The sequence below is a fragment of the Pinus tabuliformis genome, chromosome 5_1, assembly GCF_031772625.1.
Source record: "Pinus tabuliformis cultivar Carrire ecotype Pingquan chromosome 5_1, CPIR1, whole genome shotgun sequence".
NCBI lineage: Eukaryota > Viridiplantae > Streptophyta > Pinopsida > Pinales > Pinaceae > Pinus > Pinus tabuliformis.
Window position 1 is genome coordinate 211,489,102 of NC_142305.1, and position 22,746 is coordinate 211,511,847.

A 22,746-nucleotide genomic window follows, 5' to 3' on the forward strand; every position below is an offset into this window, starting at 1 on the left:
TTTGATTAAAACACTAGGACTTACCTAAGACTTCGACGATAAATTCCACCCTAGCTTTGGGGTTGAGGTTGGGGGGAAAAACTCTGTCGATCATTCGTGTTTAGAAACACAGATAATTAGTGAGACGAAAAACCTCTTAGGATGAAATTTGTCGCCAAAATCATAGGCTTAACTAGGTTGTTACATAATTAAATGGTAGTACTAGCATCATTTACATTATAAATTTGTAGAATGGGTTTACAATTACATGACAGATTGCTGGCTGATGATTTTGATCTTTGAAAAAATTTCTTCAGGCTTTTGGACCCTGCTTCCTTGGAATGTTGAAAAAATGGGTGCAACATCTGGCTCCATATGGGGACATGTTGCTTCAATGGAGCAATGTGAGAATCTAGAATCCTGTATCCAAGAAAATAGAAGTCCATCAAATAGATATCCATTCAAAATCGAAATCATCATGCATACATAGAATATCTGCTGGAATAGAAAAATCTACTCTAACAAACTGAAACATATAACTTAAATGTGTGAGATAAAACTAACTAATGACATAAATGAAAAGGAGTAGGATTAGAGATACTATACAAAGATGCACCATGGGATCATATGCCTTCAACATAGTGCATACTCATATGTCGACTTTTCAACAAGTCTGTGGGTTGCTTCTCAGACGTGCCATGCTCGATCCTGCATATAGAAGGACTCTGTCTTATCCAAATATCGAACTGCTCTCGAGAATTAGATGCATCAAACCTCTTCCTTCTTCTTTTTCGCTTTTTACGTTTGCTCTCGGCAGGATGTGATGTTGATGATGATGTGGTCGACACACAACTTCCTTCTTGATCTGAAAAATGCTCATATGGAAAATTTGGAATGTCCAAGACTTTTGTGACATGCTCTTCTTTATTTTCATGACCTTGCTCTGTCAAAGCCGCTGGATCAATCTTGCAAGCATCAATCTGATTTCCTTCAGTTTCCTTCCTGCCTGAATCATCTTCATTTAACCATTTCTCAATGGAATCAATGACTTCTTCATAATAAGATGAAGGTTGCTTTAGTGAGCTAGGAGGCTCATGCTCTGGACCTTTTGGTCTTGGCTGGAGTTCTTGAACTTGTGATTTTTCCATTATCTGCAACTTATTCTGTAGAGTGATCTGCTTAATTCTCATGGCATTCATTTGATTAGCATGTTCATCCTTTATAACATTGATTTCCCTGGTATGATTTTCCTCCATGGTATCCATCATGTCCTGAAAGGTGATTCTCTGATTATACTGAGTAACTTCCATTACTTGTAACCTGTTCTAAAGAGATATCTGACTGGCTTTCATGTCCTTTATCAATTTATCATGATTTTCTTGAATAAAACTCATTTCCTCCTTATGATTTGCTTCCATGATTTTTAGCTCCTCATCATGTTTTTCTTCTATGGCTAACAATTTGGTGTACATGGCTCTCATATCCTTGGCGTGATCTGCTATCAATTTCTCTTGATTAAGTTCCATGTTTTTCATCAACTGTGCTTGACTGAATTGCATGTCTTTAATCATTTGCTTTAATTCCTCGATAAGATGCTTATCATTTTCCTTTTCATCATCAATATTAATTTGATCCTTTGTCCCTGCCCTTCCACTATCGAGGATTCTTCTTGCAATGACACAAGTGGATTCATCATGAGAATGGTCACAATGTCTGCAATATGGCACATTTTCTTGACACCTTTCTATGATATTTGGGTCCTTCACATGATCACTTTCATCCTTCTTCATAGTACTAGAGGCACAAGGTGAATCCTTTTGATCCCCATATCTATTTTTGAAAGCATTGATGATGGCTTGTAAGGAATCAAAAGAACTGTCAGGAAAATCACAAAACCAATTTCTAGCATCACCTTTCAAGGAAAGGACAAAGAGCTGCATCTTGACGTCTTCATGATTGTATGCAGTCGCATGAGCATATCTTTGCATGAAAGTCGTGAGTCTTTTGATGTGATCTGTAGTGGTGGTTGCATCATTGCCCGTGAAAGAAGCTAATATGTCAATAGCTGTTTTCGGAATATCATGAGGAATGTGATTAAAGTGCAAAGGGATGACCAAGTCATCCATGATGTCTTGCTTCAAGGGGAAAAAGATCCAAAGGATGTTGGAGAAAGATCCTTGTTCAAGAAAAACAAGAGATCCATAAGAAGCGAGCTTCTAGCAGAAATTTTTGCAGGAAATGAAAGAAATGAAGTGCCACTTGAACATGAATCTAGCTCCACAATCTAAAAGGTGAAAAACTGAAAAGTTAGTCAGAGAGAAGCAAATGGATGTCAGGGAGGGCTTCCTGTCTGAGAAAAATGGATGCTTACTAGAATGTAATTTGTTCAACTAAGTTCTGACAGCGAGGTTGACAAGGCTACCAGGATTTCTTCTAGTGGAAGCTTTTGTATATGAATGAATAAGTGGAGTCGCCACCCAAATAGGAAACCAATCGAAATGTCCAAGTGCTAAAGGTGCAGATAGAGAAGATAAAAAGATTAGTGAAAGGACAAAAGATAAGGTGATAAAAGGATGAAGAGATAATGTCACACTTGTGCCAGAAAATGTGGCATTGATGGGATAAGGAATGATGAAATAATGAGAAGATTAAGAAGATGATGATAGTTGTCGTAATGCCAAAGCCCAATAAATTGGTCCCCGACAACGGTGCCAAAAAATGTGTCGATTGACGGGTTAATGAAATGATGAAAGATTGAGAAGATGTCGTTGAAGCACCAAGAATAAGATATCCTTGACAACGATGCCAAAAAATGTTGTGGCATTGATGAAGGATGAAAGATGGAGTAAATCAAGAACCAAAGGTGGTCTTGGAAAATGTCGAAACACCAGGAACAAGAAACTTATCTCCGACAATAGTGCCAAAAAATGTTGTCACTCAGCTTGTACAGGCATGGTGTGACAACGAATCAGGTTGGGGGCTATCACTCTAATGATTAATCCCCAACCTCTCTGTTTTAGCTATCTCCCAACAACAGGCTATGGGGGGTAGTCCCTATGGAAGACAAAAACGTGAGACTTGTTGGCAACCGAGTCTGGGAGACACGATTGAATGGCTTAGCCACTTGGTTGATTTAGCAAGATTTGTAGATTAGATTAGATTATATGTGAGACCAATGCCTTATGGAATCAATTAACTGCTTTGAATCAATTAGAGACCATGTGATCAGATGAACAACCGCTGCTTAATGGATGCTTATCTATCCTAGATGAGATGCAATCCCTATGACTTAGTTGTGATGCAAGAATCTTGGTTGCTTTTAGTTAGATGACTATTCTAGGTGTATCCTTCCTCTTAGTTATTTTGAAGCTAGTCTCTAGAGTAGGTTGTGCGAAAGAGGCCAAGGGAAAGCAAGCGAAGGCTTGATTAACGATACCTCCCCTTAGGTACTAACCATCTGGTGCCTCTAGTGTCTCAGAGAATGTGGCTCTGATGACTGCAAGGTCACCGTGTTAACCACTAAAGAGGTGCTAGGCTCCTCAAGCTAGGTGAGAAGGTGGTATTATCATCTCTATCAACCAAGCTTATGCTTGGAGGTAAGTTATTAATGCAATGCTAACCTTAAGATGAGAGTGCAAGATGGATGAGTGGTTTCTTGAGTTGAGATTTTTTAGTGATTTTAGTTAGTTATATTTATCTTATGACGAGAGTACTTAACAATGAATTGAGAGACAATCTTAACAACAAGAAGATGTGCTAACTTAACAAGTGCCAATAAGAGATATCCATTATACAATTGCTTAACAATTACTTGAATTAAAGATCTCTAATATGCCCAAGAATAAGATATCATTCACAAAGGATACTAACCATGAAACAATGCCGGCAAGAAAGAGAACTAGAGCACTTATTCACTTAGAACAATTATCCAATGATTCTTTCTCAATAAGATTAGTAATGCTCTTTAGATAATTTAGGAGCTCAACAAGATAATGCCAATTAGATTCCAATTAGCCAAGATCCCAAATTGCTTAATGATATCCTCTAAACACAATTAGAATAAGTTACTTCAATGCCAATTAGGACAAGAACGTGACTCAAACCATCCAATACGATATCCATTGAGATTCAAAGTGCCTTTGGAGAGTGAGCTTATGTGAGTGAATGTAAATTGTAACTTTATGAAACTTAACAAGACAACAAACGTTAGTGCTCTTGTCCAATATTACCATTGCCAATACTCTCCTTCACAATAGCACATTAGACAATTAAAAGTTATTAATAATAATTTATTTTTCTTCTTCTCATCAATTACATAAAATCACAATTACACGTCATTATGAAGGCCGAACCTAGTTACACTTTTTAACACTCCCTCTTAACTAGGGAGGTATTCATAATGGTACTTAGTCATTCTCAATTTGAAGAATTTTTCATAAGAAGAGTCAGATTGGTAACCCATCTATTTAGCATCATATCAACCAGCATTGTCACATAGCAAGGCCTTGACTAACAACTCTATCTCTCCACGAGATCTGAGCACAATGCTGGCGAGACCAATGATGTATAGACACCCTCATCATTGTCTCTCTTGGAACATACCCCACCCGGGTTCTCAGGGTGTGTTCCACCAGGACTATTCTTATCTTGGATTCCTAGTCCTCAAAGAATATCAGTCCTCTACGACTACTCTTATCTTGGATGCCCTAACACATCCTCAAAGAGCATCGGATGCCAGATGTTTACCCAATCCTTCATTCTGTCTTCCTAAGTGAAAACAAGAATGATGTGTTTATCTCTCCCTCTTAATTAGGGAGGACATATCTATTCCAATAAAGGAATGTACTCATTCCTACGGAAGGAATGTACCTAAGCTCCCTCTTGGCTTAGGAATTTCCAAGTTTCTTCCAAGTAAGAAACTTGTTTCCAGGCTCCCTCTTAATTAGGGACCTACAACAGTTCATTAGGTGGAGATGATGGGACAACCAACTGCTTGAAGAAATCCGCACGATATCATGAACTCCTTTTCATTATTTAGGAGTCTTCATGTTTGGCACTTCTACATAGGGCACCGACCATCCATCACTTTCACCCATGAGTCAGCGATGTCATCATCCAAAAGTGATCCATCAGTCCATATCTGGCCTTCCTTCATGCCATGTTTACTTAAGGATCTTTCATCCTACTACATGTGCATCGGTGGTGGAAGACATCCATAGATCTTCCCTCGGCAACCCTGCATAAACCCATCCAGATATTTGTTCAAAAATAAAGGAATGAACATTAAAATCAACATTACCTTTGTGATGGTCTTTCATCATGACATATTCTAGTTTGTATCAGCATCCTACTTACATATCGACACATCTCCCAAGGATATATATTGTCAAGGGTCTCTTTCTTTTTCAGATTCCATTAGTCTTCACATCTTCCATGGAGATATCCTAGTCAAATCTTCTTGGCCTTTCGGATGTTGATTGCCTTTACCATGGTTGCACATTCCATGATCTCTTCCTTCCTTTCTTCACACATTTCATTCCTAGGAGCTTCCAATCAGAGTTCCTCAATTGTAGTCAGCCACCTCATACTTCATATGAGGACATATTATGTTGATTTCATCTAGTGAATGTGTGACCCATGCATTCCTGCATCCCTTTGAAGGAGGATATCCTTTCTTTTGATCATGCTCTCAAGATAGAGCATTGATCCATGTTACCTACAACCATATGGCATGGCTTTTCAATATAAACTGTAAGAATACATACCTCATTTTTCCTTTGGGTCATCTAGACTTCCTGCAACAACTTCCTTGATTGAAATAGTTTCAATCCCTTGATTTGCTTCTCCTTTTATGTCGTCATACCATCATCCCATGGATTCCACAGGTTTGGAATTCTTAATGAAACACTTGCTTCCCCTCATGATCGATGAACCTTTCAATGAAGATTCCATCAAAGAATTTGGAGGATCTAAAGTATCCCCATCAACATATGTTTCCTTTTGATAAATGTATGATAAACCTTGTACTAGATGACCTTGCCACTTATGTTTTCAATGAGATTCCCAAGAGCTAACCATCTTTCATGCTTCTGTATGATGATGTCCCGAGCTCTTGCTTTCGATGCTTTTATGATGCCTTGATGCATCCCATTTAGTGAGTCATGATAGCCATATCTTACAACAAAAAACTTAGGAACTTGAAAAGAACTTAGGTGAGGAAGACTATCTCAATATTGGAGATCTATTACTTCCTCCTCTTTGGATTTCTTCTTTTCAACTTCCTCCACTTCCTTGGTGATGCGGGCTTCTTCTCTTCTTCTTTTGTTATTGTCCTTCTTGAGCTTAGGACAATCTCTCCTACAATGCCCATATTGTTGACACCCATAGCATTGTATTTTAGCCATGTTCTTCTTCTTTTTCTGAGGACCAAACTTTCCAAAATTTCCCTTTCTTTTTGTCATTGCAGCATATGCTTGATTTTGCTCACCTGCTCCCACATTAGATTTGGCCTTTAGTCTAGATTCTTCAATCTTGCATAGTGACCATAGATCCTGGAATGGAGTAGCTTCTTTCTTTCCATAAATTCTTGAAGTAAAGTTACCCCACTCTTCCGTAGTGCATTTAATACCACTGTAGTCATTTCTCTATCAGACATGACTTCTCCTAGATCTTGTAGTTGATCCCGAATTTGAGATATTCTCATAAAGTATAAGGCTATTCCATTTTCCCTTGACATCTTTAGCTTGTAGAGTTCTTGCCTTAATGAGATGACTTCTCCAGCAGTGCTTACGGAATACAACTCTACCAGTTTGTCGTAGATTTCTTTTGAAGTTTCGAGTTTAAATACATATGGGATGAAGGGATCCTTAATGGATTCTATGAGAATCCTTTTGTTATGAAATCAACTCACAAAAAGATAGAAAAGATAGATCAATGCCTTAGAATTCAGCCTCTTCGAGGGAGCAACCTCCTTTACATTACACAAATGAACAATTCTTCGATAATACAAATGACAAGACCTCCTTTCTATATATAAGAGTTTAAGGGGTCATAATATAATTAGAGCCGACATAACAATAATAATGTAAGGGCACAATAATAACAATAGTGGGCTTCTATGGGGCACAATAATAACAATATGGGGACTACATGGGCACAACAATATAATAAGGGGGTTGTATTAATAACAATAAGGGGTTACACTAGTAGTATAGGGACCTAACATGCCCCTTTTCTTCAAAACGTGTTGTCCTTAATGCTTGAGTAGTTCTTGATGCTTCTGTATAAAATTACCGTCCTCCCATGTGGAATCTTCAGCAGGTAAGTTCTTCCACTCGATGAGATACTCTGAAATTAATCGATTTCATAGTTGTCAGGTTCTTGTTTCTGTCACTGCTTCAGGTTCCAATATGATTTTTCCTTCCTCGTCAAGTTCTGGCAATATTATTTGAACTGGGATCTTCTGCAACTTTTGAATGAGTGGCCACACTTCTTCGTCTTTCTTCCATTCATCCCTTGCTTCGTTTATCCAATCTAGTTGGATAATAGAAATAGCATAAAACAATGCTTCCACATCCTCATCCTTTCTTGAGAGTGCATCTGCAACAACATTTTGCTTCACTTTTTTGTAGATGATTTCAAAGTCATGATCCAACATATTTGTGACCCATTTTTTCTGTTCTTCTAAAGATAATCTTTGTTCTAAAAAGTATTTAAGACTATCATGATCCATTTTACCTTGAAGTGTCGTCCCATTAGGTAAGGTCGCCATTTTTTAAGTGCATGTAGTGTTGCCAACATTTCCTTCTCATAAATAGCTTGCTTGAGATGTAGCCGTAAAAAGACCCAATCACCTACATCAAAACTTCTTTTACTATGATGTTGATTTGCCTGTTGTTTCATTCGATTCTACACCAAAGAGGTGTTATCCTTTAAAAGTTGGAGAACTTGTTGTTAATGCTCGATGTGATCTTTCACTGCTTGAATCTTTTTCTTCTTGATATTTTCTTCTATCTTGAGAGTTTGAGGAGTGGTAATTTCTTCTAATGCATTACAAGAAATGGTCAGATTCATTTCTTGATGCTCGATGTGATCTTTTCATTTCTTGAACATTTTTCTTCTTGATATGTCCTTCTATATTGATAGTTTGAGGAGTGGTAATTCCGACCAATGCATTACAAGATATGGTCGGATTCATTTCTTCTTTCTTGATGTGATCTTTCACTTCTTGAACCTTTTTCTTCTTGATATGTCCTTCTATCTTGAGAGTCTGAGGAGTGGTAATTCTTGCCAATGCTTTACAAGATATGGTCGGATTCATTTCTTCTTTCTTTGGGTTTGGTTCCTGGTGTATATCCTCTTCTTTTGATGTTTCTTGATCCTTTTCTTCCTCCTCTTCATAATCTATGTAAAATAATTTCTTCTCAGCACACTTATGACCTTTAATGTATTTGTTATCACAATTGTAACAAAGCCCTTCTGCTCTTTTTTCTTCCAATTGTTGTGGTGTCAACCTTGTAGGTTGTGGAAGGCTAGGAGAAACAACACTTCCATCTTTGTAGTAGTGAGGGGTAGAATTCCTTGTTGCCATAATTTTGCATTCCACTTTTCTTGCCAACTTGAATGCCTTCTCTAATGAATCAGGTTCACAAAGACGAACCTCATGTGGAATGTTATCCTTTAAAGTCCTTATGGAGACATCAATCCTCTGCTTCTCTGGAATATCATTTTCCCTTATATTCAATTTTTGAAAGTCCTCAATGTGCTCTGCCATTGAACACTTTTGTTTGAGATTTATCAATTGGCTAAAGAAGGTGTTTCTCTTTGTATCCTCATAATGTGCTATCATTTCCTCCATGAAAATTGACCACGTAACAAGTGGTTTACGAGAACAAAGCCCTTTATACCATAAAAATTGATCCGGTTCTAAATATGAAGATGCAATACGTACCTTTTGTAACAGTTGCACCTCATGTAGATCAAAATATTGCTCCATCTGTAGTATCCAATTTATCGGATCCTTGCCATCAAACTTCCTCATATCGCCTTTTCTTGATTTTAGGAGATCGATCTTGAAATGACTGTAACTCTGTAATTTCAGATCTCCAAGTTTTGAAATTGCGTCCTGCAATAGCCCTCTGAGTTCTCTTTATAACCCCACAAGTCTGATCAAGAATGGATTTTGCAAGGAAGAGTTATGCCTAATCTCCTAAGATGACTTGATTATATAATTCTTCAGTAGAGCTAACTTGTATGACGTGCCACGTGTCACTGTTTCAACTTTTGGATCTAAAAAATATACACAGAAAACTAGAGTCCGTCCTCTTTCTATAACTTCTTACGAAATTTGAATCTGATGCTTAGAGAAAAAGTTATGATGAATTTCCCCAGGTCACCTGTTTAAAATGTAATTCGGGAGTTTGCAAAAGCCCTAACTTTCTTAGATTATATCTCCGAAACTATAGCAAGACAAGATCTGAAATTCAGACCCGAGCGTTACCAAGATTTCGGCTCAAATGGGTTTTAATTTCAGGGTCTGAACCTTCGTAGAAAAAATATTATAGCAAAAACTCCACGATGACCTGTTTGAGATGAAATTCTGGAGCTTGCAAAAACCCAAACTTCCTTAGATTATATATCTGAAAATATAGAGAGACAAGATCTGAAATTCGGACCTGAGGTTCAGACCGATTTCTTCGCAAATGGGTTTTTTTTAGCTTCTGAAACTTCATAGCGAAACAGTTATAGCGAAAATGCCACAATGACCCGTTTGGAGTAGCGAAATCCTAGAATCAAAACCTTTGATACCAAATGTTATGAAACCAGCTCACAAAAAGATAGAAAAGATAGATCAATGCCTTAGAATTCAGTCTCTTCGAGGGGGCAACCTCCTTTACATTACACAAATGAAAAATTCTTTGATAATACAAATGACAAGACCTCCTTTCTATATATAGGAGTCTAAGGGGTCATAATATAATCAGAGCCGACATAACAATAATAATGCAAGGGCACAATAATAACAATAGTGGGCTTCTATGGGGCACAATAATAACAATATGGGGACTACATGGGCACAACAATATAATAAGGGGGTTGCATTAATAACAATAAGGGTTTACACTAGTAGTATAGGGACTTAACACCTTTGAGCCCTAACTTTCCCTTTCATATACTTTGCAAGAGCTTGAGCATCTTCCTTTCTTGGTTTAGTGATAGATCCTTTTACATGTTCCATAACCTCATTTTTAATGAGATTCAGATTTGTCCTTTTCTTCCATGCAAGATAGTTTGAAGCCCCAACCAATTTGTTGCTTTCCTTGCAAAAAGACATTTTGACAGATTCAGATACTTACTTGATAGGATGTTCCTTCTCCTTGTTGCTTCCTTGATGTTGATGATGATATAGAGAGTAGAAAACTTCTCCTTGATGAAGGTAGTTTTCTTCAAGAGTGATCCTTGATCCCATAGAGAGTGAGATCTCTTTGGATCCTTTGATGAAGATCAATGATGACTTCTTGGTGATGTCTTCAATGGTAAGGACCTTGATTCGTAGATATCTTCAACTTGGCCTTCTTTTCTTGATGATGATCCCAAGACTTCTTTGTAGGTTCCTTCTTCGATCTAGGGTTATAATGCTTCCTTTGTATATCTTGTTTTAAAGATGATCTTTGCTTTGATGCCTTCCTCGAGATTTGATCCTTGAGTGTCCCTTGATATTCCTTGACTTTATCACCTTAGCTCTGTTACCATGTTGAGAAATCTAGGGCATCGAGATTAGGTGATTTCTCTTAATTAGATAACTTCATGTGAATGATTTTTACTTCTTGATTAGGATCTTCTTTTTCTTATGTTATTATAATGTTATTCTTCATCAAAAAACTACCAAGAATAAACCATAAAGAGATAAGAGACATAGAATATAGGCTATTAGCCAGGGCCAAAACCTCTCAATCTTGAGAGGAAAACCCAAACAAATTCTTCTTCTTATAGAGATTCCAATTGACGAATACCAAGACCAAGACCCTTGACCTATTTTCCACTCCAAGACCAAGACACAAGTTCCCTTGATGATAGTCAACCTTCTGCTCCTTCCTTTGTCTTGGCTCCTCTTCCACTTCGACTTTCTGCTTCAAACCTTTGGCCTCCTTGAATTAGGTCTGCAATCCTAATTCTAACTTGTACATAAGACCTTTTCTTATGCCTTTCCTTTGCTTGGGATGGAGTCTCCTACTAGCTTGACTTGACCTCCCTTATGACTTGAACTTCTTTCAACTTGGCTACCCAAAAGGACTGTTGTTCTTCTTGGTTCCTTTTGCTGCAACTGATCTTTTGCTACCCCACACGTGTAGAGGAAATTATCCCAAAACAGACCTGAAATGAGCTTGGTTTATACCTTCCTTCACTTGATAACAAACTTCCTTTAGTAAGCTTCACACTTCTTGTTGCAGACTTGATCGAAAAACCTTCTCTGAAATTCTGTGCCTAAATGAAATCCGCATGGCCCTATTTATAGTTGTTGGAGCTTGTAATAAGCCGACATGACTTGGAGATGAGCTAACGTGTCTTCTGGAGAGATCTAATTATTCCTTTTGCAGCCGAATTGAAGGGAGATACTTGTGCTTGTCTTGGAGGGCTATTAATACTTATCTAATGACTCATACAAGATGTAACATGTCCAAGAAGGGTCCTTCATACATGACATAGACTCAAATTGACTTTTATGTTTAGATGGAAAATCCTAAAGGTTCACAATGGGAGCCATCACTAAAAATAAAATTCCTTGCTCATGAAACCCATGAGACAAGCATTACAATAATAATTTATTTTTCTTCTTCTCATCAGTTACATAAAATCACAATTACACGCCATTTTGAAGACCGAACCTAGTTATACTTTTCAATACCCATGACATAACTTCTTCTTTGTCCTAGAAAGACCCAGAAAGACCTAGAAGCATGAAGAACATGCTTTGACCTTGACTTGAGCATGAAACCCATGCTTTACATAAAAATACAATTTTCTTTTATTTCATTTTTGTTCTTTATACAAAGTATACAATGTCATGATACAAAATAGGTCATTATGAAGACCGAACCTAGTTACAATTTCCAACAATTATAATTAATGGAATAAAAGAAGATATAAAGGTGAATTCCAAGTTTCAAGGAAGTAATAAGGTTGTTTAAATATAAGTGCTTAAAAGGTATAAAGTTAAAAAAATTAAAGGGTTAGTTTTAAAACCCTAGAATCATCCCAAAAAAGTAAAATGGAGACCAATAATGGAAGATTTCCTAAAACTCATAGTAAAAGTGTTAGTGCACTACTTAAAATTGTTGGAAAATGTAACTAGTTTCGGTTTTCATAATTGTCATTTGACTCATATCATGATGTAAATCTTATGTGTCTATCAAAAGGAGAGAAAATTGATATAAAGAACAAAAGAAAATTTATTTTGGAGCATGGATTTCATGCTCAAGTTATTTGTCATTAGGTCTCCTAGGGTTTACATGAGTCAAAGAGTCATTGTCACATTGTAAAAGACCCATTCAGGCACTTGTATCAAGAAAATAAAATTATTTTTGTATATAAAAGAGTCTAGAAGACTCCCAAGAATCAAGTTAGCCAACCTAGCTCAAGTCGGCCTTGTGAGGGCTATTCGAGCCCTAGGAAAGGCTATATAAAGATGGAGGTTTGAGCCATTAGAACACACAACAAGCACATACATCTTGGATCTGATCTGCGGCTAGGAGAAGAAATGTGAAAGTCTTAAGGCGCTAGAAGAGCCTAATGGAGAAGGAGAAATATCTTTAGATGATACGAAAGTCTGAGATTTTGGCTGGAAAGCTCTCACGTGCGAGTAACCTAGGGTTTCTGGGCATGCAACATGTTTGAATTGCAGGAAGGTATTGCAGACTTGGTATATGAGATTGAAAAGGCTAGAATAAGCCACATCTTGAGGACATCTTGCTTCGCTACCCCTTGGAGATCTTGTCTTGCATTCAAGCAGGAAGGTTGGCTGGTTGACTTGATTCTTGGTGGCAGTCATGGTGAGGTTTCTAGCCTAAGGGAAAACCAAGGGCAAGAATCGGTCTTCGAGCTAGGAGTTGCGATATCTTGAGATCCCATTGTTGGAATCTCATGAAATTTGGAGGGATTCTTAAGGACACACCAACGCAGTTGTGGACCAAAAATCGAATTATTTGGATGGCTAGATCGTGAGATAATTGATTCCCTAGGTGACCTAGAGGACTAAACCTAGAGAATAGGAAAGGGGAGAAGGACAACAGGTTTAAGGTGATCACCTTTGGGTGGAATCAGGTAGAATTTTGACTATGGACCTTTGAATTTTCTAGGTCAAAGAGGCCTCAAAGACAACTTCGCTTGGCACTAGGGTAGCAACAAAAGCAACTTCAAAGACTTTATACTTTGTTTTTTTAAGATAAATGGCTTGTCAAGATGAATTTCAATAATGAAACATCCCTAGGAACATTCATTCATTATACATGGCCCATACATGAAGCATTCACTATCTAGAAACAAAATTTCCACAACTTCGCATAAGAGATGCAACAAATAAGCCCTAGTATAGCGAAATCCCAGCAACAATGTATGTGACAAAATTAGAAAGAAATAATAACATTAAAATGTACTTACATGTATAAGAATATATCCAACCATCCAAAAACTTGCCATCAAGAAGCTCTAAGACATATGAAAATTATCCAAACATCAAAATTCATTTCATGGTCCAAAAATTCGTCCTCCAAGAAGGATAGCGAAAATCTCTAAATAGATATTAGTTCCAAATCCAGGTGATGATGAGAAACGAACTCTCATCATTTGTACTTATACAGTCCTAATGAGTTCGATTTAGCTACTTGGGCCTACATTAGCCCCTAAACTAAAAATAATGTGCAATTAACTAACTTTTGGTGACAAGCCCACCAAACTAGCTCATAAACAAAATAACAAGCCTCTAAAGAGGTCGAATGATCAATAATACATGTTGTTGGGCTCTCTAAGAAACCCGATGAAGTCCGTAACTACCATAATGATGAATATGACTCTCAAAAGTAATGGACAAGGGGTTGGCCCCTTGTTCTCCACATAATAAACCTATGATGTTCCCAATGGGTGTGAGGGCACAGAAGTGACCTCATGGTTCTCCAAGTAAGTCGAAGATGCATGTAAACTATTTGTAAGGGCTCAGATGATGTTGTAAGTGATTCCACCTCAACATACAAGTCCTAGGTCAGCTGCCAAATGCATGGTATAACTGTGGGGCAAAGGCGAACTAGGTGCATCTTCCTCGTCTAATAGGTGAATCTCGAGTAATCTTTGAACATCTCTGGGGATCCATGGAGTGTTGTCTACTGCTGTGGAGGCCCATGGCTTTCAACACACACCCAATATGTACCAATGTAGCCCTCTAGAGGGTTAGGACCTTGTATAGGGAGACCAAACCCAAAATGGAGACCACTTGCAATCCTGCATAAGATCCAATGCGTCCCCTAGCCCTCCACTACAAAACGTCATCAAAGAAATCGAGTAAAAGAGCTTACAAACCATGGACAACAGGTGGGCACTTCATAATGGCATGCCCTTCCATATCGGGCTTTGGCATGTGCTAATGTCTCCAAGTTCCAAATGTGGTTAACCAAGTATCCTATTAGGTGGTTTCTACTTCTAAAGGGGATAGTATGTCCAAGGTACATCCTTTAAAGGGTGGTGGCATGTGATGAAGAGATGAATGGAGTAGGGGATGAAAAAGGGCAACCCTCTGGCACATGCTGGGGTACAAGGGTAGCTAATAAAAGAGAATCCCACACTTGGGTATATAATCATAATGTATAGGAGGGAGCAATTGTGGTACATGAGGTGCCCCAACCTTATTTTTCCATCCTTCTTTATATACCTTTTTCCTTTAATGATTTTTCTTCAATTGACTACTTGGGGCTCAAGGGATAAGAGCATGATATGTAAGATATAATAGTGGATACCTCGTTTAAGGTAAGGCAGTTCATTGCCTATAAGGGGTTGGGACAATCATGGGTTCTTGAATGATAAAGAGGCTCATTTAGGGCCTATAGGAACCGGGGTGATGGCCATGATGATGGGGTAGAGTGAAAATTCCTAGTCCAAGGAACCCCTACTGCAGCAAAACTGAATCTACTTCACCTACTTGATTTTAACATATTATCAAGTTATTCTTCTGAATACTGAAGCAAATTAGTTCTGCAACCTACACTAATTAAATATTTGATCTCATGAAACAGAAAACAGAGCAGAGAACAAGATACATAGGACACTTATTTTTGGACACAATAGTCCCTGGAAAAACCCAGTGCAGGAAAATCAGTGCAGCAGCTCTGAGGGTTTTATTATTATGTAGGAGAAGTATCTGAATACAAATCTAGGATGCTCATCTAGCAATCCTTTACAAAGAAAATACTGGCAGAGTGAGTTTTACCTCACTTCACCAGACAAAATTTCTGGTGATCTGACACTAGACTGGTGAACCCTGGCTATTTCTGCGTCACCTCTTTTGACCTCTGCGTCAGCTTTCCTGGCTGTTCCAACAGTTCTTGATAGTTCTGGCTGTTCCGAGTAGTTTTGGCTTCTGCCCTCTGTGTTAGCTTTCTTGGCTGTTCCGGCAGTTCCCGTCAGTTCCGACTATTTCGGACAGTTCCAGCTTCTGCCCTCTGCGTCAGCTTTCTCGGTTGTCCTGGCAGTTTTGACTTCTACCCTCTGCGTTAGCTTTCCCGATTGTTCCAGCAGTTCCTGACAGTTCCGAATTTTGCGTGACATGCAACTTTTCTGCTCTGCGCTGGCCCTTCTGGCTTTGCGTCAAGGCTGTGTGGACCCAGACTGGCCCAACATCAACTCTCTCGGCTACTGCGCTGCCTCTCTATTGACTCTCTCCGCCTCTCTGTCAGTATTCTCTAGAAAGTCCTCCCGGATTCTCACTGCCCCTCTACTGCAGAATGATCACTTAATTCGAAATCCTTAGCAAACCCTGCCCTAGGAATCAAATTCTAGATCAATTTGTTCTCTCCTTGTGTGTTTCCAAATGAATCCCAAGTCTCCATTTTATACTTTTCCTGTTGAGTCTTCAACAACCGAGATTAAGTCTCTAATTAATAACTAAGATTAAAACATGATTTGATCCGCCTTCTAGATCATTCTCACTCGTATTTTAATTAATACCCCATTAATATTTTAATTTTCCTAAGTTTAGACTTAGGAACTCCATTAAAAATATTAATTATTTTGATAAAATAAAATCCGAGTGGAATTTCACCAAACAGTTTCTGGGGTCTTTAGAACTCATGTGCCTTAGCCTCTCCACCAATTTTCAAGGCTAGAGCACTTTCGATGCTTCAAAAAACTAACACTCCCTCTTAGCGAGAAAAGTGCTCTAGCAACAATGCCCTACTGCATGCTGCTCTGCTTCTGAAGCATCTCCTTTCTGCACTGTTGCTGCCACCAACACTATGTCTTTGCTACTACTATACTGCTACCCATGACACTACCACTGCCACTGCTACATCTGTACTACAACTCCCTCTCAAACGTTGCATCTGCTATGCTGCTAGCACTGCCACTACTAACACTGCATCCATACTACAACTCAGTTGCTGAGAGAAACAACTGCAAAACATCCAAAATTAGTTGAACTTAACTGTGTTCAACATAATACAATGAATGTTGGAATCTGACTACAACTGATTCCGACCCTCTGAATCTTCTGTGCAGTCACTGACTCTTGCACTATGCCAACTGCGCTGCTGCCAACCTTGCTCTGCGCTGATCAGTTTCTAGTCCCAAGCTATTGCATCTATTTTCCAAACACTCCACTGCATCATTTGACACTAAGTCCATCTCGCTACTGCTAAATCTTGGGCTCCCGTAGCAAGGAATTGATCCAGTTGGAGGACTCCTCAAGGATCTTGCCCACATGTAGTCCTCCCGACTACAGCTCAATATCGCCCCATCTCCCTCTTGGAGATGTGTGGGCACTCATGGCATACTCTTCCTTGTCAATCTTCGGGGCTTCAACCTTAGGGTCATGCTTCTCATCCTTGTCCTTTTGCTTCAAAGGACATTCAGATGCATAGTGGCCCATCTCGCCACAACTGAAACATTTCACCTTCGAAATGTCCTCCTTTCGCTTCTGCTTCTACTGTCCCTTCGATGCTAGAGTTGTGTTTTCCTCCTCCTCCTTCGTCTTTGAGCGATTTCCACTGTTGCCACTGAGGTTGACCTTCACTAGGTCCCTCCTTAACTCCTCTTGTTGAAGAGCCGCCCACATCTCCTCCCATGAAGGTAGTTTCTCCCTGCCAAATATGCTTTGGACGAAAACTTGCCATTCATCCGAGACTCCATTCAGGGCTATCCTCACCATCGCGATTGGCTGAGGAGTGGACCCCACTGCAGCAAGCTGGTCTCTAGTGTCCTGAAGACGTTGAAGATAGAGATTCACTCCTTCTCCTTTTTGCATCAAAGTCCTTTGCAACTTCTACTTTAAATACATCTTCCGCTGTTCAGAAGAGCCTTATACAATGAAGACAAGGCCTCCCACATCTCTCGGGCTGTATCCTTGCCCTGCAAGTGTGATACTACATGATCTCGAACTCCATCGAGAATAAGCCTCTTTGCCTTCCCCTGCTCGGCCTTGTATTTCTTCTTTTGATTGTCGTCAACAGGAACAACTACAACACTTTTGACGCAGGCCTCGAGATCATATTCCTCCTAAACAACTAAGATTCTGGTCTTCCATATGACATAGTTGGAGGCTCCGTCCAACCTGTCCTAATCTCTGAGCCCATGCAATGCCATCTCACCCAATTGTCGAACTGACTCCTCTAGTCACTGCTTAGCACAACTGCCCAACAAGTGAGAAATTCGAACTTTCTGGCGAAAATTTCTCTGAGGAGAAAATTCCCCATCTACGTGTCTTTGTTATTTTCTAGCAAATTTCTGCCCGGGCAGAAACTGTGCCCTTCAAGCACCGCGTTGAGGCTCAACGTCACTCCCTCTGCCTCTACAAGCTCACAATTCGGAAATCGTACCTCTGTTGACTCACTCAGAGAGAGATTTTCGCGAATCAACTAACTGGCAAGGACTGCGCAATCCCTCCAAGGGGATTTGAATTGCTGCCAAGTGTAGCTTTCGGCCTCACTGCTCAGCACTGCTCTTTCGTGTTTCAAGATCAACCCTCTGATACCATGTGAAAATTCCTAGTCCAAGGAACCGTTATTACAGCAAAACTGAATCTACTTCACCTACTTGATTTTAACATATTATCAAGTTATTCTTCTGAATATTGAAGCAAATTACTTCTACAACCTACACTAATTAAATATTCGATCTCATGAAATAGAAAACAGAGCAAAGAACAAGATACATAGGACACACTTATTTTTGGACACAATAGTCCTCGGAAAAACCCAATGCAACAGCTCTGAGGGTTTTATTATTATGCAGGAGAAATATCTGAATACAAATCTAGGATGCTCATCTAGCAATCTTTTACAGAGAAAATACTGGTGGAAAATCTGAGTGAGTTTTACCTCACTTCACCCAACAAAATTTTGGCTGATCCGGCACAAGACTGGCTAACCTCGACTATTTCTGCTTCACCTCTTCTACCCTTTGCGTCAGCTTTCTCAGTTGTTTCGGTAGGTCCCAACAGTTCTAGTTGTTCGGGGCAGTTCCAGCTTCTGTCCTCTGTGTCAGCTTTCGCCGTTGTTCCGATAGTTCCAGCTTTTTCCCTTTGCGTTAGCTTTCTTCGCTGTTCCGGCAGTTCCAACTATTCCCGATAGTTGCGCTTCTACCCTCTGCGTCAGCGTTCCCGGCTGTTTGGTAGTTCCTGGCAGTTTCGGTTGTTCCCGACTGTTCCAGCTATTCCCGTTAGTTCCGACTTCTGTGTGATAGACAACTTTTCTGCTCTGCGCTGGCCCTTCTGGCTCTGTATCAAGGCTACGTGGGCCCAGACTGGCCCAACATCAACTCTCCTGGCTACTGTGTTGCCTCTCTACTGGCTTTCTTCGCCTCTCTGTCAGTATTCTCTAGAAAGTTCTCCCGGATTCTCACTGCCCCTCTGCTACAGAATGATCACTTAATTCGAAATCCTTAGCAAACCCTGCCCTAGAAATCAAATTCTAGATCAATTTGTTCTCTCCTTGTGTGTTTCTAAATGAACCCCAAGTCTCCATTTTATACTTTCCTGTTGAGTCTTAAACGGCCGAGATTAAGTCTCTAATCAACAACTAAGATTAAAACATGACTTGATCTACCTTCTAGATAATTCTCACCCATATTTTAATTAATACCCACTAATATTTTAATTTTCCCAAGTTTAGGCTTAGGAACCCCATTAAAAATATTAATTATTTTAATAAAATACAATCCGGGTGGTATTTCACCAAATGGTTTTTGGGTTCTTTATAACTCATGTGCCTTAGCCTCTCCACCAATTTTCAATGCTAGAGCACTTCTAATGCTACCAAAAACTAACAGAGCAATGTATTGTCTTTTGCCCACATGCTAAATGTGTTTGGCCCAACTATCTTTTTCATTTTGTGGTACATCTTCTTGTTGAATGTGGCCAATTATGCTTTTACTTTTCTTTTCAGCTGCATCAACCTCCAGGGCATCATTTCAGGCCTGACCCAAGGTGTGGGCAAGGGGAGGGGGAAGGCTAACCCTATGTGGACCCAATGGAGGAATGTGGATCCAGGTGGGAGAAATGATGAATGGGGGTTATAATGAGTGGAAGGGGAGTGACATATGTGGATGAGGGAGCAGGACCACGCAACCAAATTCAGGGTTTCCCATGTAGTGCCATCCCTAAAGCCCAAGGGTCAGTAAACGAGATCCCACGGGACTAGGGTCCAAGGTTAACATCCAAAAGAGGTCTAGGAGACAAGAGCACAAACCTAGCCCACTCTTTCCACCGAATCCCTTTATTAATCCATGCCCAGAAGTGTCCATGATAACCAAATGACAAGGCACACGTTTAGGTTCGGGAGACCCACCTTCAAACATACGATTATAACAGATGGGTGAGGGACCACATGGCTGGCTCAGGTGGTGGAGAAATGGTACAACGAGCTAGTTGGTGGCTGCAAGGGGCTGCTCGCTGCTGGCTGAATACCATCTTGGAGAAAAATTTTCTCCTAAGGATATCACCCACAAAATGATGGGTAACACTATGTATACTAGCTACCTTAGATCTCTAAGTTTGGGCCAAAATTTGTGATTGGTAGAGGCCAAGACAAATAACTTGCTGGCTGAATTGGAGAGACAAATTTGTGCATATTTTTGGAGTGCATTTCTTTGAGTATGTTGTAAGAGGGCCGAGCCCTAATCATGTGAAGATATAAGGTCACATATTCTTAGAATAGTCTAATGAATAGCGGGATGAGACTCCTTATAGAATAACGCAGAGATAAGGTTAAGATAAGGTCTCGACTCTCAATAGAGGTGGATCAACGCAATGATTAAAGGTACTTGAGGATATAATTGAGTAGATCTTTAGCATTATTGGATGCTCTATCTAGAGGGCTGAATACCTTTGTGTTGTGGTCAAAACCATGGTAACTTAGGACAACAGAATGGACGTCCCATAAGGCATACAATTGCTCCTTTTATATTGATGGATGCTAAGAGTTATTGGATCAATTTGGTCAGATTTATTTGGTAGTACTCTTATGACTAATGTTTGAGCAGTGGCTCTTGTTCTTATATCAGTAATATATGGCAGTGTATTTATGACAGTGATGTTTGGCAATATTCTGATGGAAATGTTTTATGACTAAGTTGTATAGCAGTATCCTTGCATGGCAGAACCTCTATGACAATGACAGTGAAGTGATCTATGACTGTGACAATGAAGTGCTCTATGGCAGTGACAATGATGTATGTTGTGCTCTTATGACTCTGGTGTGTGGCTGTTTCCTTATGACAATGGCAATAATACTTATGACTGTGATGTCAGGAATATTTGATAGATACATCTGCTACTTGTGACAGTGATATGGAGGCTTGTGTATGCCTCTTTAATATACTTGTTTGCTGCCATCTCAGGAGGATCTTGTATGATCCTGGATTTGGCCTAAGAGGCCTAATGTATTGGATGTTGAAAGATGTGTCTCATTTTTACTGTACATTGTATCTCAACTTAACATTTGATGAATATAGAAGAAGAATAATTGATTATGGGTTTTCTTCCTTGTGGGGTTTTGCCATGGTCTCTAACCAAAATCTTGGTGTCTCTATTGTGTATGCTTTTCTTATAATGTTCCATACTGTTCCACTGCATTGTTTATGTTCTCTCTATATAATTGCTTCTGATGATATGATGATATGGGGTGAATGTAATGTGTAAATTGTTGAAAATTTTTAAAATGCAATTATCTACAACAAAGAACTCTCTAGCCCTAAAATTAACATTGTCCCATATCAACATTATTATGGTGCATTCCTTAAAATAGTTGCACTCGAAAGCTACAGGGAAGCCAGTGACAATTTGAGTAATTTTGGGGGTACTGGCACAAGATCCATTGACGATGTCTTATAGAATATGGATCAAAATATGTTTCCTGTGCTACATAAACACCACCCTAAACAACGAATGCTTTTATTTGCTCCATCGAATGCTGCTACAGATGAGTTGCTGCAGCATGTCCATGATCATGGGTCCTAAGATGAGCCAAATTATTCGACAACTGGGAAAACTTATTGGATTCATTCATGCCACCATCCTTCTATTGAATCACATACAGTGTTTCCATGCTTACACAAGTTGTTTCCTCCTATCAATAAATCAAAATATATCTCACATAGTTTCATCTGTTCATGTTAAGTTTGAGGTATGTTCTATGCTAGAGCAATTTATTTCAATTTTCACATTTAGCTCAATATCTTTTCCAGATTAGCAATCACATCAGCATTAAAGTAAACTGCATATAGAACATAAATATAAATCACAGAAGACAAGCCAAGACAAGAGGACACAAGATGTGGCGCTAGCCAGGGACAAACTCCAATGTGGGGAAACCCTTGATCAATTCTTCTTGTATGTTCTTCAATAGTTCAGCAGAGAGAGAGATAAAGATAGTACATTTACAACAGAAGTCAACACTTTGACTTGACAAGATAAGAACAGAGATCTTCACCATGAAGATGACACCATGCAGTTATACTCCTGGCACCAAGCACTGTAGCTCGGAGAGCAGCCTTCAATCTTCAACTGATTTGCAGCATAAGGTCCTTCAAGGTGAGACCCTTACATCATCATGCTGCTCCTTGTCAGTTGAACCGACCTCAACATAATAATACTAACCCATGACACTTAGCTCTGTCCATCTTATATTACAGCAGCATCAAACAGTCCTCTAATAGCTTCAGCAGCATGACAGTTCCATATATATTATGCATGATTTGAGCACTCAAATACTCATATGAAATATAGACTGTGTTGTTATGGCCTGCGGCCTAACACACAGTCTTCCTCTGCTGCTCACAAGGATGTCTGTACCTTCATACGGTCAGCTCTTGTATTTTCCTTTTATTAATGACGAAGTTTCACCAATGTTACTGAACATAGGCCTATATTAATCTGCCCTCTAACAGTCCCTTTTGCTGCTCCAAAGGTTTCCAACCAAGGTCTTCAACACAGTGATTTCTCTTATAGAATTTACTGTTCATAACCTTCATCAAGTTCACACCCTTTTCTTCATCCAAGTGACTCTACTATTA

General features: G+C 39.3%; 1 protein-coding gene across 4 annotated transcripts in view; it reads left to right on the forward strand.

Moving 5' to 3' along the window:
• The window catches only part of LOC149164151 (uncharacterized), a 193,603-nt gene that overhangs the window by 167,502 nt on the left and 3,355 nt on the right, over window positions 1-22,746 (forward strand). Inside the window, exon 8 of one of the 4 annotated variants that reach the window (XM_089431961.1) lies at window positions 20,817-21,090. The exons of the other annotated variants lie outside the window; for them this stretch is intronic. Coding sequence (XP_089288087.1) covers window positions 20,817-20,860 — 44 coding nt within the window. The 3' untranslated portion in view covers window positions 20,861-21,090. Of the gene's footprint in view, window positions 1-20,816; window positions 21,091-22,746 lie in introns of those variants that run through there. 4 annotated transcript variants of the gene reach the window in all.